The 20140-nt window shown below is 35.9% G+C and overlaps 1 protein-coding gene across 1 annotated transcript; it reads left to right on the top strand.

The window, feature by feature from the left end:
* Positions 1-798: 798 nt before the first annotated feature.
* LOC123554638 (N-acetylneuraminate lyase-like) lies at positions 799-18490 on the top strand. The gene is made up of 12 exons (XM_045344900.2): positions 799-936; positions 1463-1579; positions 1996-2057; positions 2169-2239; positions 3305-3389; positions 6719-6773; positions 12360-12435; positions 12891-12983; positions 13634-13779; positions 14118-14243; positions 15442-15481; positions 16454-18490. The coding sequence occupies exons 2-12, from the start codon at positions 1514-1516 to the stop codon at positions 16645-16647; spliced, it is 1014 nt and encodes a 337-aa protein (XP_045200835.2). The 5' UTR covers positions 799-936; positions 1463-1513; the 3' UTR covers positions 16648-18490.
* Positions 18491-20140: the final 1650 nt, after the last annotated feature.

The following is a 20140-nucleotide window of genomic DNA, read 5'->3' as shown; positions in this document are numbered from 1 at the left end:
TTAACTTAGAATTTTTGGTTAAAGTTTTTGATAAAGTCAGATATCTCTGTTACTGTCAAAGCTTTTGACTTGAAACTTAAAATACTTGTTTACCATCAAAGTCTACACCAAGAGAAACAATCCCCATAACTCTGATTTGAATTAAATATGAGGGATTTCGAATCAATATACTTTTTCAGTTCTATCCCATCCCAAATATAGAATCTAGTGATTTAATCAAAATTGGGTGCCAAACTTTCTCTTTCTCCATCCTTAAATATCTACCAGTCCTTGCGCATTCAATTGAAAATTTAATTCAGTTGAAAATGATTTGAACTCGTGTCAATAGTTACTCCAGACCATTTTATATTTTACTTGCTGCTTTGTATTACACTGACTAATTGTTTGTTTTCATGTTGAAATTATAACAGTAAAACATATACAACATTCATTATAATCTTATCTTTAATCTAAACTTATTGTTTAGCATTAAATAGACAACAGTAACGGCAATACTGATTAATTACACGAAATAGCCGAGGTCACGGAGGTCGGAAAAAACAAATAATGTATTTTTATTGGAAATTAAATGTATATAAAAACGATATTGTACATGTTGAAGCACAAGTCCTATTTTTATTTTATGAAAACTGATTAACTGATAGCGTTAATTATGATTTTTCTTCATTAAAACTTTTCAATACAGAAAATATTTTTGTATGCACTTAACCACTGACAACCTTTTTGAGTTCAACGATGCATGAGAACCATAACAATCAAACAGTAATATAAACGTGCTGTCGTTTAAATCATCGTGTGGGAGTAGAAGATCAGCCAATAACAAACAAACGATTATATAGTGTTATTGTCGTAGTAGATTCAAAACAGTGAATGATTATCTTGTATGTATACACGTCAAGTATAAAGTATAATATGCTGACTGCCAAACTGAACTAGGTAAGTTATTTTATCAAGCATTTCTACATTTAAACTTCTATAATCTGCACACGGTGTAATGTAATGCAAATATAGATAGAACTGTGTGCATGTATAATCTAACTGTATGCATATATATATCTAGATCTATAATCCATACATGTATAGTAATTTCGCATAAACTAATTGAGTGGCCATGGCCTACTTGTAAGACAAATATATTAGTATTGATTAGTGAACTATGTTATACAAAATGTGAAGGTTTTATACTACACATTCTTATATAGATCTATCAATCTAAAGTACACAAATGCAGGAGTGTGTAAACTGGTATCGATTTAGATCCCTAAAATGTTCCTTAATTAATGGACCCATTTTTCACTGCGGTTTATTTGGGTTTAAATTGGGACGAAAACAGGTATTTTGTCTGATCATGTCTTTGTCTATTGTCAATCAATGCGCGATGGTTGGACAGTGGGATGTCCACGGTTGGGAATCTTAGAAATTCATTATAAAGAAAATAATGACATTATGTCTAACCTTTCAGTGTGTTTACTTTTTCCGCCGTAAATTCGCCAGACTGGTGTAAAGACGTAAAATGTTAGGGACTTTGACAAGGACTTTCTGTGCCAGATCCATTCGATCCCTGCAAAAATGCCAAATGGTATGTAATTCTGTTTCATTTCAAAGTCCAATCGGCTGTGCTTAAAACTTTATATAGAACATTTTTATACACAAATCGACGTTTATAATAACACGTATAGTTGTATTGACTGATAAACCCGCCTGGAAGGACATAAGTAGCATTTTCAAATCCATGAACATCGATGATCATTAACGCGTAGTTCAACTGAATGTTGTTATAGCCCATCTATTGTCTTTACTTTTTTAACACGATTTAAAAATACGTTATTACTTAAAGAACACAAAGGGCTTTTAAAATAAGTCGCAGTGTTTAATTAAAATTTGTTTTCAAACACAATATATAATCACTATAACTAATAAGTAATAGGTCTGCTTTCACCACAAACTAACATATAAAAATATTAAGGTGCATACATCGATCTCTTTTTATTGCAGTCCACACAAAGCAAGTTAGAGGGGATGGCTGTTGCACCATTTACGCCATTCAGCAACAACGGGTAAGACAGCTTATTAACTATTTCATATAGAAAACATTAAAGACCTTATATTTAATAACAATTTTGAAATATGGAAACACAGTCTGTTTTCAGTTTTACTCTTTTTTTCAGTGAAGTGGATTATACAAATTTTGAAAGATGCGTTCAGTATTTCGAAAAGTCACATTTTAATGGAATGTTCGGTAAGTATCCCAGTACATAATTCCACGAATTCTGATATAATAATTATGTTTACACTCTTTTATGAACCTTTAGAAAATTCTTGTGTATTTATGAGCAGTGTGGGTTCAAGTCAACTATTGTATACCCTGGCCTCATGACTGTGTCGTTCGTCTTCAGCAGTTTTACTGTCAACATTAGAGGTCAGATTTTGCTGTATTCTGATGAAACATGGTCAGAATGGTTCCTCCAGTAATGTTCCTGAGATATTTCAAGGTCAAAACCAGGTCACTAGGTTAAATTAAAAACTGCTGATTCTCTTAGAGGCCGCCTTTTTACCTGTTCTTTATAACACTTTGACAATGGAGTCGTGACAAGTCCAAAACTGAGTTACCTAGGGTCAAAGAGTAATAGAAGTGATAGGAAAATATTTCTTGATATACACTAGAGATCACATTTCTACTTGATCATACTATATTTTTGTAAAAAAGGTTTGTCTGTATGAAATCATCAAAGTTCAAACTTAGGTTATCTAAGTTAAAAAATGAAGAGGACAATTTTTCTACTTTATCTTCTTAAATATTTTGTTGTCTCAGTCCTGTTTGAAATGGTTATGTTAGGTAAAAAAACTACGTTATTTTCAAATAATAGAAAGCATTGTTAACACTATATAAATCTTTTATTTGGTTTTCATAAAACTGCAGAATGTTAATATCCATGACATGTATATCAGGTTTGAAACTAGATTAGCTATGGTCAAAAACCATCTCACTAGGTAAAATCATAATAAAAAATGCGTTGTTAGCACTCAAGGGACACATTTTCTATCCGATCTTTTTGAGACGAGACTAGAATGCCCATGTCTTTAAAATTTAGAAAAAAAAATGTAACAGGGTCATTTGGGTAAAACTCTAGGCCATATTGAAACTCTACCTAATTTACAAAAAAAAAAAAAAAGATGGTCAAGATGACTATTTTCAGACTATTTTCTAAAGACTACAAAAGGATGAAAGAAATTGTCTGAATATGTGAAAATTCGATTATTTAACTTACTTTTGTGTTGTTTATAATTATAATGTTTGATTCAGTAAATGGTACACTGGCAGAAGGAATGAGCCTGTCCTGCAAAGAGAGAATGAAAGTAGCCGAAAAATGGAAGGAGGTTTCTGACAGGTTATTTATTGAATATCACATGAAACTGTTTTATAATCAATGAAGATTTTCTAAAATTTAAAGTTTGACAGTCCGCAAGGACACTTTTGAAAATGATCTTATCCAAAAAAAAGACATTTTATCGCAGTTGAATACTGCTAATAGAAATTTCGAATTAGTCATTTTGAAACTAAAACATTTTTAATCTGTTGACGGAATCGGCGCCTTTTGGTTAGAAATGATCCAGATTCACATGTGAACTGGAGGTTGGGAAGAACGTTTTTAGCTACTGACCCACTCCGTCAAATAAGTCTTTAGCAATAGATTGGCCATTTCAACTAATTCAAAAGCTTTTTGGTTTTCGGTGCGGAATAAGCAGTATATGAGGAAATGAAACACAGGAAAAGGTCCTCAAAATGTCATGGCTCATTTTTGAGATGATAGTGTCCATTAAGTACTGTGGGCCATATACTATAATGCTTCACTGCTGGTATACTGTAACACAAATGTTTGCTTTGAATATCGGGGGAAATATATTTTAAGATTTCTAGAAAAAGGTTAGTATTTTACCGCCTTCGTCAAAAAGAGGCGGGTTGGCAAAATTCAGAACCAGATTTATGCATGCAAGTTCCAAAAACAAATTGGTTGGCATTGGAGTTTTAAAAAAACATGCGTTGGGGATTCGTAACACAAAAATATATTCCCAATGTTACTGCAGATGGGTTGGGTATTTGATGAAATTAATACTTGCTCGAAATTCATAAACAGTAATGACAATTATTTATAAAATGCTTCAGCAACTGCTTTAATTTTATTATGTAATACATGCATGTAAATAAAGAAATGCTACTAATATTTCGTTTAATCGATTTCATTTTAAATTTGCAATACTTTGTTTAATTAAAATCTAATGGAAGCTGCCTTTAGATATCACTTAATTCTCACAGTCTGGCTAGGATTTCTTTTGAGGACTTTTTTTCTTGTATTGCAGAAGTTACTTAAGATTATAAACATCTGTCCAATTTCAAGTTGGAATTAGTTTAAGGTTCTGACATTATTTCCAGTCATATAGCCGGTCTATCATTAAGTCGTGCACTCTCTTTTAAGGTAGTGGACACGTAATGATACTCGGCAATTTCCGTAGGCAAGCCGGACATAAAGTAGCTCAACCCGCAGTGACACTCGGCAATTTCCGTAGGTAAGTCGGACATAAAGTAGCTCAACCCGCAGTGACACTCGGCAATTTCCGTAGGCAAGTCGGACATAAAGTAGCTCAACCCGCAGTGACACTCGGCAATTTCCGTAGGCAAGTCGGACATAAAGTAGCTCAACCCGTAATGACACTCGGCAATTTCCGTAGGCAGGTCGGACATAAAGTAGCTCAACCCGCAGTGACACTGCAATTTCCATAGGCAAGTCGGACATAAAGTAGCTCAACCCGCAGTGACACTCGGCAATTTCCGTAGGCAAGTCGGACATAAAGTAGCTCAACCCGTAATGACACTCTGCAATTTCCGTAGGCAAGCCGGACATAAAGTAGCTCAACCCGCAATGACACTCGGCAATTTCCGTAGGCAAGTCGGACATAAAGTAGCTCAACCCGCAATGACACTCGGCAATTGCCGTAGGCAAGCCGGACATAAAGTGCTCAACCCGCAGTGACACTCGGCAGTTTCCGTAGGCAAGTCGGACATAAAGTGCTCAACCCGCAGTGACACTCGGCAGTTTCCGTAGGCAAGCCGGACATAAAGTAGCTCGACCCGCAGTGACACTCGGCAATTTCCGTAGGCAAGTCGGACATAAAGTAGCTCGACCCGCAGTGACACTCGGCAATTTCCGTAGGCAAGTCGGACATAAAGTAGCTCAACCCGCAAATAACTTTCTGTTGGTCGACCCTTTTGCCTATTATATGTACAATTGACGTAGTTATCTGTTTATATATGTATATATTGGCAATAAAATATGTTTAAACTAAACTAAATAACTTTCTGTTTAGCCCCGATCCTACATTCCCTGTGACGGCCCCGGTTCCTCCCGGTAAACATTAGCCGGTATACCTGGATGAAACGTGGCATTTTTTTGCAAAAATGAAAGTTGGATCTCATATTCCCGACTGTGTCCCGGTAAATCCTCGATAATGAAGCAAAATCTGCACTTTGGTCCCGGTTTAGTCCCGGTCTGACACCGGATATCCACGGTGATTGTCCGGCGTGAACCCGATTGATCCCGGTGTAATCCCGAGTGACCCGGGTCATAGCCGTTAGTGCCCCGATGACCGCCGGTAGCATCCTGTCATAGCCCGGCTGTGATCCGGTGACACACCGGCGCCTACCGGTGCTTACTAGCATATAAAACAAGATGCACGTCGATCCCCATAAGTTATCTTGTTGTCACTTGAAGCAAAACATCATGCCGAAGACGAAGAAACTGCCAGAAAATTACCAAGTTAAAAACCGACTCTATTGAGAGGCAAACACAGAGCCCAACGGACGAAGACTCTGCTGGAAGGCTAAAACCTCCCTCCCCAAACTTGGATTTTCACAGTGTTTTTATATACTATATCATCATATTACCTTATGTCACCGCAACTTCACCGTCCCGTCTGTTACCGTCGTAGATCCGTGTCCTCACCTTCTGTCACTGTCGTGTGGCCGGAATTAGCTGGCACACACCAGGTTAAACCCGGACAGTCCGTTGTGAAACGGGGTTCTACCGGACTACCGGTGGTTTGCCGGCATTTTTCGGCTATTACCGGGAGTTAATCGACGAATAAACCTGGGCTTACCGTAACTTTCCTTACCCCAACTAGTACAATACGGAGCCATACCGTTCTTTGTCTGCGCTATGCCGTCCCGGGGCCGGAGTTCGCCGAAGCTCTACCGTGTATAAAGTGATTGCCAGTGACCCCGGATTACTACGGAATATCACGGTAGACAAACGGTGGATATCCGATGATACCACGGAAATTGCCGGCATTGCGCCGATATTGCACGGAATATGCCGGTTTTGGCCATCGTTCCCGTTGATTCCCGGTTGTATTAAACATTTTAAAACAACCGGGGCCGTTTGCCGGTTCGACAAGGTTTATCAAGGATCTTCCCGGACGTTCACGGAATCGCCAAGGTTGTACGTCGGTTCAACAAGGATGAACAACAAGGTTTATCCCAGATCACTGAACCGGGATAAACCGGGAGACCAAACCGTGACAGTGAGATCGCGGCTTAAAAAAATTGAAAATACTAAAATCGCACTTGGAGTACATGTAATTTATCGATTAAGTACCGGGTGCATGAGATAATACTCGGTTTCAGAATATACTAATTGAAACGAAATAATCACTTTTTTTTCAGACTTTACATTATCCTTCACATTGGAACGGGGAACCTGAAAGAAAGCCAGGAGCTGGTAAAATTATAGTTTATTCACAAATATCAGTTCTGCTAGATTCCCCATACTATTTGTGTTGGGAACAGCTTCTAAGCGGAAATACTTTCTGCTTTTATTGAAATGAATATTGTTGTAATATGTATATTTTATATCAACATTAATAACAGCTTTATTTAAAGACCGACAGACAGATAGACAGATGATTTTATTCACGTAAACTATACAGTTTTTTGTAATACATAATGTATACATGTACATATTTGTCAACAAAAAGTCATGTAATGCAGACAGTTACATAAGGCTTTTAAGTTTATGTTAAAACAGATCAAACAGCAATCCAAATACTGATGCAGATATTATGCTTATTTCCATGGTCAGAAAATCACTACTTTCAATATTACACATGAACTTATCCAGTTAGAGCAAGAAAAGAGGTAAACATAAACAATAGATTCAAAGAGGTAAACATAAACAATAGATTCTAATATTTTCTACTGTGTTTGTCAGTACTGTGGTTGGCATAAAACATGAGAAAACAATTATCGAAAAGTAGGATTTAACAAGAAATAGACATTTTTTATTTATAAAGATGGAAACAAAAGATGTGGTGGCCACGTTATAAACAAAGGCATTAGGAGCCTTTAACAGTCAGTAAATAGATGGAGGGTAAACAAATGACAATATGTTTATAAGACATAATGTTCTACAGAATGTTTCTACATGGGGAATGTTGCATGGGGAATGTATGATGTCAACGTGTTACAATAAATTTGATCTTAAAGATAATGCATTGTAAATAAACTTTGCTAAGTTGAGCATTGTTTTATTCTTAATTTAATGGTAAAATATGGCTTTCTGAAATTGAAATAAAACAAACAACAAATGCATACATGCACCGTCGAAAATGAAATATCTACCGTCGCTGATGCAGATACCATCACCACGTACGGAAACCGCACTCATTCATACAGTTTATGACAGACAAGAAAAATGAAGACATATTGTGCAACAGATTCGTTCTACTGGTGTTGAAAAAGGAACAAACACTTACTCTGTAAAACATTTATGTGTACGTTTCTTTAAAACATTTAAGGCTATTTATGTTTATGAATAGTACAGTAATAAGTCTATTCTAAACGTTTATACTATAATAAGAAAATGTATTTTAAGGTCTTATACTTTATGCAATGGCATTACGTGAACTTGATCTCAAGTTGTATATTGTATTGTTTGAAACAGTCATCAATTCCGATCATATTATTTACTGTTTTGAAAACTAATATTTGTACCATGTGGTATTTACATCTGTAAAGGAAAGGTAACCAGTTAAAGACTCATAATGCCTTTGTTTAAATGTGGCTGCCACGTTTTCCATAATGAACATAAAACATACTAATTTGTCGTTAAATCCGATTTCTAAAAATTGTTTTCTCAAATATTTGTCAAAGATTTGAATAAAAATGAACATAGTAGATTTTTTTATAGAACTTGCTGCTTTTGATAACCTCCCTTTATGGCTTTAAAGGGACTAACCCACACATTTTAGGCAAAAAATAATTTCTCTCAAAAACCCATAAAAAGTGAGTACCCTAAAAGTGAATAGTGGTACAAATTTATTGATATAAGACTTTTGCAAGATATTCTTATAGATAACCGAAAATACTGTGCAGAAGTTAGTAAACCGTTGCAACGCTTTTGAACTATTGCAGAAAATGTACATTCTTTTCATATTTTTACCAAATATCGTACTTTTATTTTCATCCAAAATAATTTTGTTCAATGTCATATATACATTCTATACCAAACTTGGTGGAAACGAACAGGTTGGAAATTTAACCCAAACGAGTAGCTTTAACTTTAAAACTATTAGAAGTAGCGCTTTTCTAACCATGTTATTATGCATACCATCTATATGGACAGCTTTTTCAACTGTTTTTAATATAAAATTTAAAGGCTTATTGAAGTTTGTTTTGTAAAGCTGAGCTAACGGATATGTATGAAGGCTGGTTTTTCGTTTGCAATTTGCAAACCTTATTTATGTTTTTTGTTGCCTATACCCCATATTGCCCAACAGTGGTCCATAATAGGCAATATGTATGCTTTAAAAAATAAATTTCCTATCAAAGTTCAAATAGTATATTATTAGCCTACCATCATCAGATGGTGGGCTATTCAAATCACTCTGCGTTTGTCGTCCGTCGTCCGTCATCCGTCCGTTAACAATTTCTCGTTATCGCATCTCCACAGAAACTTCTGGGGGGATTTCGACCAAACTTTGTCAGAATGATGTATTAATTGGTACCCTTATTGTGTCCCCCTGAAAATCAGACTGGTTCAACAATTTGTAAGTGAGTTATGGCCCTTTGTTTATTTTTATAATTTACATAGATTTATATAGGGAAAAACTTTGAAACACTTCTTGTCCAAACCCCATCAAAGGTCACGGTCACAGGGGCCAACGTTAACTTTTTGCATAAAGGCACTTTACTCGCGAACCACTGCATCCAGGACCTTCAAACTTCACATGCTGATAGTACTTAATGAGTACACCACTTCTACTGACTTTGGGGTCACCAGGTCAAAGGTCAAGCTCACCGGGGCCAACGTTAACTTTTTGCACGAAGGCACTTTACTCGCGAACCACTTGACCCAGGACTTTCAAACTTTACATGCTGATAGTACTTACTAAGTACACTATCCCTACTGACTTTGGGGTCACAAGGTCAAAGGTCACGGTCACGGTCAAACGTTAACTTTTTGCACGAAGGCACTTGACTCGCGAACCACTTCACCCAGGACTTTCAAACTTCACATGCTGATAGTACTTACTAAGTACACTATCCCTACTGACTTTGGGGTCACAAGGTCAAAGGTCACGGTCACGGGCAAACGTTAACTTTTTGCACGAAGACACTTGACTCGCGAACCACTTCACCCAGGACCTTCAAACTTCACATGCTGATAGTACTTATTGAATACACCACCTCTACTGACTTTGGGGTCACCAGGTCAAAGGTCAAGGTGATGCGGGGGCATTTGTCACCATTAGTGACAGCTCTTGTTAGTAACGTTTACAAGAACGATTCCATTTATTGTAAGGTGAAAATTTCTTGACTTGTTTACTTTTGGCATTGTTCCGATCAGCATACATTTAGATTTATCAGGATCTAGGGCCATATTGATTTGGCACCGCCCTTCATTGCTTTTTTTTTTAAATAATAAGTTGTCTCCAGATTCATGGAGTAGTACGGTGCCCCTAAAGTGACATGTTACACACTTTTTTCCACTTAGGTAATGTGAGACTTTTTTTATTTCGTTTAAACAAAATCATTTCGTTTGAACGAAATAACTTTTTCGTTTAAACGAAATAACATTTACAGTTGAACTTCAATGGCTCGAACTCGGATCTTTCAAACACCCTGGATCGCTCGAACTCTTTGCCCGGTCCCGAATTTATTCCTTCTTTATTTTATATAGTTCTACCTCGTATGGCTCGAACTTCGAAAATTCGAACTCTCGAACTCATTTGGTGGTCCCCTCGGCTTAATTACAGTGATAATTACACCTATTCAGTCGAACAGACACTTTTTGCCAGGATGGCTTGTGTTTACAAAGTTTTTCATACTTCTGCCTGACATTCGCCAAGTTTCCTCTTTAACCGGCGCGTGCATAATTTTCACACGCTTACGTAATTAGCGTCGGTATACGACAAACAAATTAAACAAAGTGACTTTTGTGCACTGCAATGCTTTAATGGGCTTTGATTTATACGAATAAAATTATTTAAAATGATTGAGCAATGTACATACTACGTCTGTCTTTATTTTTTCTGCATAAAAACGGGAGATCCGACGTCAACTTTCATACTGCTTTAGCATGGCTGAACATCTTAGTAAAGGACCCGGATACGGGGGGATAGCTAAGTCGGCTACTGGAAAGCAATATATTTGATAATATTTGTACTGGACTAAGATTCAAAAAGGTTTGTTATTCATGTCTTTCTATTTGATGTTGTCTTCACCAAATTCTTATAATTATATTAGAGTTTTATCTGTTTTTTTCCGTATCTATGTCATGTTTGAAAATAAATAATAAAGCATATTTCAGCGTTCGTTTTTATTTATCATCGTATCATACACACATTTAGTTACAATATGACAATATATTACGATGTAAGGTTTGTAACACATCATGCCCTCGAATTCCCAAATTCAAAATGGCCGCCATTTGGATGGCTCGAACAACGGAAAACTCGAACTAATTTCCATGGGACCCTCGAGTTCGAGCCATCGAAGTTCGACTGTATTTCGTTTAAACGAAATGATTTCGTTTAAACGAAATAGTTATTTCGTTAAAACGAAATGATTTCATTTAAACGAAATAGTTATTTCATAAAAACGAAATATTTATTTCGTTCAAACGAAATGATTTCGTTTAAACGGAATGATTTCGTTTTAAGGAAATAGTTATTTCGTAAAAACGAAATATTTATTTCGTTCAAACGAAATGATTTTGTTTAAACTTATTTCGTTAAAACGAAATGATTTCTTTTAAACGAAATAGTTATTTCATTTTAACGAAATGATTTCGTTTAAACAAAATGATTTCGTTTAAACGAAATAGTTATTTTGTTAAAACGAAATCATTTCGTTCGTTTAAACGAAATGATTTCGTTTATACGAAATAAAAAAAGTCTCACATTACTTAAGTGGAAAAAAAGTGTGTAACATGTCACTGTAGGGGCACCGTAGAGTAGAGACCCGTGAGAGCGCAGATCTACGGATCGGGTGAAGTGCATGTTCTCCGCGACAATTTGATAAAAGACATTGTGTATGAAATCATTCGACCTCTACCGCTGATTCAAGTGGGGAAGTTGGCAGATACTTGCGGAGAACAGGTTTGTACTGGTACAAAATCCAGAAACACTGATTTGGTTAACTGCCCGTTACATAACTGAAATACTGTTGAAAAGCGGGAAACAAAAACAAACAAACAAACAAACATATAAAATAGAAATGTCTGCATATAAATCAATGTTTTTATTGTCGCATGTATAAACTTTGTCATTTACGTAAATTGTAAACAATAAAGGTTGTTATATATCTGATCCGTGCGTAACACATCTAGCTTTTGTTTCAAAGGTGTAAATTAGATAATTTTACGGCATTTTCATTTTCAGTGGTTTAGCTTTAGTTTATGCAGAAGAATTTCATGGTCAACTGAATCGAATGTTTTCTTTAAATCTAAAAATACAGTCATAACATATTTACCGCTATCCACATCCTTTAACCGGGTGAGGCGCATGTTCTCCGTGACGATTTGATAAAAGACATTGCGTCTGAGATCATTTGTCCTCCACCTCTGATTCATGTGGGGAATTTGGCAGTTACTTGCGGAGAACAGGTTTGTACTGGTACAGAATCCAGGAACCCTGGTTAGGTTATGCTCATTGTTATATAACTGAAATAGTGTTGAAAAACGGCGTTAAACCCAACCAAAAAAAAAACATGCTTTAACCTTATCTATTAAAGTAATGAGAGCAGTATTACAAGAATGATTTTTTTTCTAAAGTCCGAACTCAGCCCGACCGTTGATATATTTCAGGCAAAGCATGCCGAAGCTATTGGAATAGATGCCATAGCCGCACTACCGCCAACCTACCACAAACCTACTACTGAAGGTACTTGTTGAAGCAGTTGCTCGCGATAAATCTCATTATGATGTTCGCGTCATTTCGAGGGCTTAGAGTGGAACTGGTCTATATGTATATAGAACTAGAAGCAGATAGACCAGTTTCGCCCTCGATTTGTACATTTGTATATTGCAGTTTTAAACAGTGCAATGTCTAATTGTTGTTACTGCCATCATGGATAATTATTTGACTAGATCTTGTTGGCCATTCTTCTTTAAATATTTTAAGAAGATAATTGGTTTATGCAAAGCAGACGAGTTGCAGCAAGTATTTTTGTTTTCTTCATAGATAATGTGAGTTTCACTTACGCGTTTCTTTGATGAAGCATTTAAAGTTTTCCAATACAATAGTAACTAAAAGGAACATGAAACTTAACAAAGAGTTGTGTTGTTAACTATCTCCGGATGCGATAAATAGTTAAAATCCAGACATGTGTATTTCAGAACAGCTGGTCGAGTATTTAGAGCAAGTGGCAGCAGCTGCCCCGAATACACCATTCCTATATTATGAATACAGTGCGACAACCGGTGTATACTGTGAGTATACATGTGCATTGTTTTCTGTAATTACTATATACTAACACAACAAACATACGCTTCTATGTTTTTTTCACATTTACGAAGGACATCATTTTCTACTTTTCTTAGGACTTATCATCCTGTTTTATCAAAAGGGATGAGCAAAAATGCCTCCTGAATAGATTGTCTTGAAACATACGGGCAACAACAGCATTTCTAGGGCTAAATATAAAACAATTACATACAGCACTATTTACCTAAGTTAGGGGGGTGCGGTCGGTCGCGTTGGTGGCATTGTAACAGAAGTACAACCATAGTTTTTGTATAATCATTTTTTCCCTTTTTTGTTTCCACATTTTTCTTTTCTTTTTTGTTTGTGTAATCGAAACATTTTTCAATGTGTTTTTCTTTATTTCTTCAAATTATAAAAACCGCCATTAGTTTAATCTACAATTATTTGACGCAGTGGGAAGGGCTGCTTATAATGTTGGTATAACTTAAAGTCCAACCCATTTGCTATTTTCATACTTCTGTATTAGATATGTGTATATTATGTATATAATGAAAATATGCAATAAAATATGATTAAACTAAACTAAACTTTACCTAAGTTGAACGATGAACCCTTGATGTATATTCATAGTTACGTTAACCTTATGTATTTTCAGTGAAAATTCCGCGATTTCTTCAACTGGCCCAGAACAGAATACCTACATTATATGGACTTAAACACACTACCCCAGACCTTAGCTCAGCATTAAACTGTACCAAAGCATGTAACCGGAAGTACAAGATATTTTATGGCACCGAAACGGTTTGTAAACTGTAATCGTCTAGTACAGTCATTCTCTTATAAACCGGTTTTATTAACAAAATTGAATGTTAGGTAAAAGAAATAGTACACAATAAAGGTATAACTAGTAATAGTATGAATTTGTATTACTACTAAAACCACTTGCAGTTTTTAATAAATTACTGGAACTACATCCAATCTAATTGTGAAAGCAGCTCAATGTAGTGTTTTTCTATTTGACCAACTTATATACAACTTGTGAGTGTATCCTCCATTTAAAGTTAACACTAAGGGATAACATATTTTAGTGGGGAAAAAAACCCGCATAGACGGTATCTTTAAAGTTTTTATATTTCCAGCAATATTTACCAACACTTTGCCTTGGTATACCAGATGTTATAACATCGCCTTATATGGGAAAATGCTTCTACAACATCAAAGCTGAGTTTGAAAAGGGTGAAATGAAACATGCCCAACAGTTACAGGTAGGTTGCGGGATTTGTTAGTCTAATTTTACCTTGTATATTGTAAAAGCGTCTCTTTGTTATTTAGATGTTTAGTAGGCTTATTTTCTTTCAATGTTTTACGTAAGTAACTTAGACCTCTTTTAGTTTTAAAATTGACACATATATGGCGAATTCCCATTTGTCAGCAAATGGGAACCTACCTGCGATTTAGCACGGACATGCACCGTTAAGTACCACTGACCTTCACCACACGAAGGAAATGCGTGATGCCGTCATATTTATGCAAGGGATTGCTGCTATCAGTGCTGATTTATTCATTATTATACCCCCACAAAACGAAGTTTTTTTGTTTTGTTTTTTGTGGTGGTGGGGTGTGGGGGGTGGTGGTGAGGAGGTGGGTATTTAGGAGTGAGCTTGTGGTGGGTTTGTCTGTCGGCCAGTCCGTTGGTTTTCATGGTTTCCGGACAGTAACTCATGAAAAGCTTGACATATTTAAATAATGTTTGCTACACAGGTATAACATTATAAAATACAGGACAAGTTCGACTTTGAGGTCAGTAGGTCAAAGGTCAATGTCACAATAATCAGGAACAGTTAAACGGTTTCCGGATGGTAACTTGAGAATGATTGGGCCTAGGATCATAAATTTTAGTACACAGGTGTAACATCATAAAATACAGGTCAAGTTGGACTCAAGACCCGGAACAGTTAAACGGTTTCCGGACGATAACTTAAGAATGCTTGGGTTTAGGATCATGAAAGTTGCTAAGTTGGTTGGTCATGAACAGCAGATGACACCTATTGCTTTTGATGTCAGTAGGTCAAAGGTCAAGGTCACAGTGACCTGGAACATTTAAACCATTTCCGGACGATAACTTGAGAATGCTTAGGCCTAGGATCGTGAAAATTAATAGTAAGATTGATCTTGACCAGCAAAAGGCACCTATTGATTTTGAGGTCAGTAGGTCAAAGGTCAAAGTCACAGTGACCCGTAACAGTTAAATCGTTTGTTTCTGGAAGATAACATGAGAACGCTTGGGCCTAGGATCGCGAAACTTGATAGGGAGGTTGATCATGACCAGCAGATGACCCCTATTGATTTTGAGTCCGACTTTGACATTGGCTTACTTCTGTGACAAGTCCGTATTGTGGAGGTATAATTCGTCACTCCTGTGACAGCTGTAGTTTAGAATAATGGCTGTTTCCTATTTTTCAGAACAGAGCTCAGGAGCTTATCAACATACAAGTAAAACATGGTAAGGTTGACATTCTTTGTCTACATAAATCTTAAACACAAGTCATTAATTCGATTAATGTTAATATCACAATGTTAGATCTTGTTTACTGTGAATATTTTGTTCAAAATTTTCTATAATGGTGTTTAATTTGGTTTATAAGTTTGGTTTTTATTGTTCCGAATTTGTACGTATGTATGTAAGTATGTATGTATGTATATACGTACGTACGTATGTATGTTTTGTAACTGACAGCTCTGGTTTTGATTTGGATATTTCTAAACGGTTAGAAGGGATGCGTAAAAGGAATGCAAATTCCATGCAAGTGGAATAGTAGTCCCTTATGGATTAAAAAAAAGGCGTATGACAGTTCAGATTCATTTTACATATGACCTGGCATGTTCCTGAGAACAACTACTGCATGTATTGAACTTACGGTATTTAAGTGATATGGTCCTTGTTAATCGATTTTTGAACTGCCCGTTTAACTAACCGCCGGTTAAAATTTGATTCAAAATATTATGAGCCGTGCTATGAGAAAACCAACATTGTGGGTTTGCAACCAGCATGCATCCAGACCAGCCTGCGCATTCGCGCAGTCTGGTCAGGATCCATGATGTTCGCTAACAGTTTCTCCAATTCCAATAGACTTTAAAAGCGAACAGCATGGATCCTGACCAGACTGCGCAGATGCGCAGGCTGGTCTGGATCCATGCTGGTCGCAAACCCACTATGTTGGTTTTCTCATAGCATGGCTCTTATCATTTTTGGAAAACATCAGTGCGATCTTTTGCTTAACTATAAATACATTTTAGTCTTCAAAATCCTTAACTCATAGTTATATTCATTTTACTAAGTCTTCTTGAATATTGAAATATCATCCCATAAATTAATCGATCGTTAAACTTAAATTTTACTTGTTGTTTCAAACAACTGGGTCATGAGCTGCTGCTTAAGTTTAGTTTTTTACATACCCCTTGTACTGTTTTTCAGGTGGCGGCATACCCAGTGCCAAGGCATTGTTTGAAATAGTCTCTGGTATCACTATGGGATTACCTAGATCGCCGTTGCCTTGTTTATCTCACCAAGTTAAAGACAATATGAAGAAAGATTTAATAGAGGAAGGGTTCTTAGCCAGCAGAAGTTTCACTGAGGAAGATTACGATAGTATTTTGCTAACTTACTGATATTTACCGTCGCAAGTAGAAAGTTACCTTTCCTTGTGAAAGAAAACGATACAAGTCCAAACAGATTTCAGTTTTATATTGAGAATGAAATATATTTCTTTCTCTGCGAAATAGCTATATGTGCTGTGTGTTTGTAAAACCTTGATTACATGTTTGTCGTATCTACAGGAAAGTATGTGTGTTACGTGTCCAGTCTATATATTGAGGGTCATAGTCATGCATTTATGTGTGACTGGTTGCGAATGCGTCGAGTTGCAAAATGAGTGAAATTTCAGTTAAAAACGTGTGTTTGATTTAGAAAACAACTGAACAGATACTTGTGAACGACTATGAATTTATTTTAATCAGTAAAACGGTATATACATTTAATTCAACTCTCAGAAAGCCATATGAACTGTAATAATTACAATTCTAAATTGTATATATGTTAAAACGTCAACATACGGGCTGTCAATAAGCAGTTTCAAAAGAAAACCATTCGAAATTATTTTTAGCTCAACTGTTCGAAGAATAAGTAGAGCTATCCTACTCACCACGGCGTCGGCGTCAACGTCGGCGTCACACCTTGGTTAAGTTTTTCGTACCAGTCCACATCTTGACAGTCTTTGAGATAAAGCTTTGAAACTTTCAACACTTGTGTACCATCACCATGTCCAGTTTAAAGCAAGAGTACATAACTCCATAAAGGATTTTGGCAGAGTTATGGCCCCTTTTAACTTAGAAATCTTGGTTAAGTTTTTCGTACCAGTTCACATTTTGTGTAAAGTATTTGACAAATGGTTTTGAAACTTTTATCACTTGTTTATTATAACAGTCTCTATCTGTAGGCAAGAGTACATAACTCTGTCAACTATTTTGGCTGAATTATGGCCCTTTTTGGACTTGAAAATTGGTACAATTTTTGTACAAGTCCATGTTTTGTCAAAACTATTTGACTTGTGGCTTTGAAAGTTTTAACAACTGTTTATCATCATGATGTCTATCTGTATGCAAGAGTACATAACTCTGTCAAGGAATTTGGCTGAACTGTGGCCCTTTTTGGACTTGGAAATTTGTTCAGTTTTCGTACAAGTCCATGTTTTGTCAAAAGTATTTGACATGTGGCCTTGAAACTTTGAACACTTGCTTATCATCATGATTTCCATCTGTAGGCAGAGTAAATAACTCTTTTAAATATTTTGGCTGAATTATGCCCTTTCTGGAATCTGGACTTGGAAATTGGTTCAGTTTTCATTCAAGTCAACATTTTGTCAAAGCTATTTGACATGTGACTTTGAAACTTTTAACTTTTGTTTATCGTCATGATTCCCATCTGTAGGCAAGAGTACATAACTCTGTCAACTATTTTAGCTTAATTATGGCACTTTTTGGACTTGGAAATCAGTTAATATTTTCGTACCAGTCCGTATTTTGCCTAACCTGTTTGTCATATGGCTTTGAAACTTTTACCACTTGTTGCAAGTACATTGTCTTATCTATTCCTTTTCTTTTGTCTGAAAAACATTGGTAATATTTTGACCCTATACTTCTATCAATGCTTCGAATAGTCGAGCGCGCTGTCAACAGACAGCTCTTGTTTAGATCAGTTTGTCCTTTGTTTCATTAATGTTTTTATTCTAATAGATTGAGGACTGGCATCAGTTGTTAGAGTCCTTTAAGATAAATATCTCTGCCATTAAATCCTCTCAAATTGCACTTTCTAAATAAGATATCTCTGACTATTCTGGAAAAAAATACAATATCATTTTTAGCTCCACTATTCGGAGAATAGGGGGTGGGGATATACTACTCGCCCCGGCGTCGGTGTCGGCGTGAGCTTTCTTGATTAAAGTTTTTCAGCAACCTTTGTTTTTCTGTCATATCTTTGTTACTATTGCTTGTATCTTACTGTAAGTTCACATAAACATTGTCCAGCATACATGCAAATTATGTGCAGGGGCTGGACCCATTATACATAAGGTCAAGGTCACCAATGTGTTATACTTAGGTTATTTTTAAGTTTTTTGGCAACCTTTATTTTTCTGTCATAACTTTGTTACTATTGCTTATATCTTACTGTAAGTTCACATAAACATTGTCCAGCATACTAACAAAGTATGTGCAGGGGGTGGGCCCATTATACCCAAGGTCAAGGTCACCATGGTGTTATACTTAGGTTATTTTAAAGGTTAAAGTTTTTTGGCAACCTTTATTTTTCTATCATATCTTTGTTACTATTGCTTATATCTTACTGTTAGTTCACATAAACATTGTCCAACATACAAACAAAGTATGTGCAGGGGCTGGGCCCGTTATACCAAAGGCCAAGGTCATCAAGTTGTTATACTTGGAATTATTGTCATGTTAATTTTTTTCTAAAGCTTTGTGTATAGACATATCTTTGGTACTTTATAAGATAATGACTTGAAATTAAAAATATTTCTTTATAATAATCATCTGCATGTGTGGTTACAATCTCCATAACTCTAATGATATTTTTTCAAGAAATATGCCACTTTCATATATACTTAATGTTTTTTTGACAAACTTCGCTTTCTGGATATAACTTTAGTACTATATAAGATAAAGACTTGAAACTTAAAATGTATCTTTATCATCATCATATGCATGTTTGGTAACAGTCCCCATAACTCTGATTTGTATTTTTGACCAAGTTATGCCCCTGTCATACTTAATTGTTTTGACAAACTTCGTTTTCTGGACATAACTTTGGTATTATATAAGATAATGACTTGAAACTCCCCTAACAATCAAAGTAACTCTAATTTGTGTTCTTAACAGAATTATGCCCCTTGGTGTAGTAAAATTTGTCGCAGAAAAAAATCCTTCCTTTATGGTCATCTACACATCAATCTTGTTCATTTGTGAAAGTTTGAAGCAAATCAGGCTAATGGTGGAGGAGGAGTTTGATACACAAGAATTCGCTATATGCACCCCTCCCCGTCCCCGCCACACACACATATAAATGATAAATGTGCGGGGCATAAAAACGAATTGTTGTTCGTATTGAATAACCCACATACTATGGTATCATGTCCATTATATCAAACTAGGAGGAAACCCGTCCACTGTAAGACAGTTCTTGTTAGATGTATCAAAATAATTGTACATCCTACTGGCAACTTTTGGATCTCCTGCCGAGAACATTTTCACTCCTCCAATGTCGTGCATCCATTATCTGCTTTAAAGTTGAAGATCACTAATCCAGTCCTATTTGTTATCATTATCTAGGTAAAAGAAATGTGCAAAAGTTCTAAATAGGTAATGAAGCAGCACTTCCAGATAATTGTGGAAAGGAAAAATACTCAACTTTTTCCCGCTTAAATTGGCATTTTCATGTCTTATATTTTGCACCCATACTTGACATTTTGGTAGCATTTCAACGAGATTTTTTTTGGCATTTATAGTGTTGACCTGTCAGACAAAATTGAAATCTCTCAAAGAACAGATACGATTCCCATTTTTCATGGTGTTTTGTTGTGATTTATAGGTC

This window comes from Mercenaria mercenaria, chromosome 15, assembly GCF_021730395.1.
Source record: "Mercenaria mercenaria strain notata chromosome 15, MADL_Memer_1, whole genome shotgun sequence".
NCBI lineage: Eukaryota > Metazoa > Mollusca > Bivalvia > Venerida > Veneridae > Mercenaria > Mercenaria mercenaria.
Note: the sequence above shows the minus strand (reverse complement) of the source record. Positions and strands in the feature narration are given on the sequence as shown.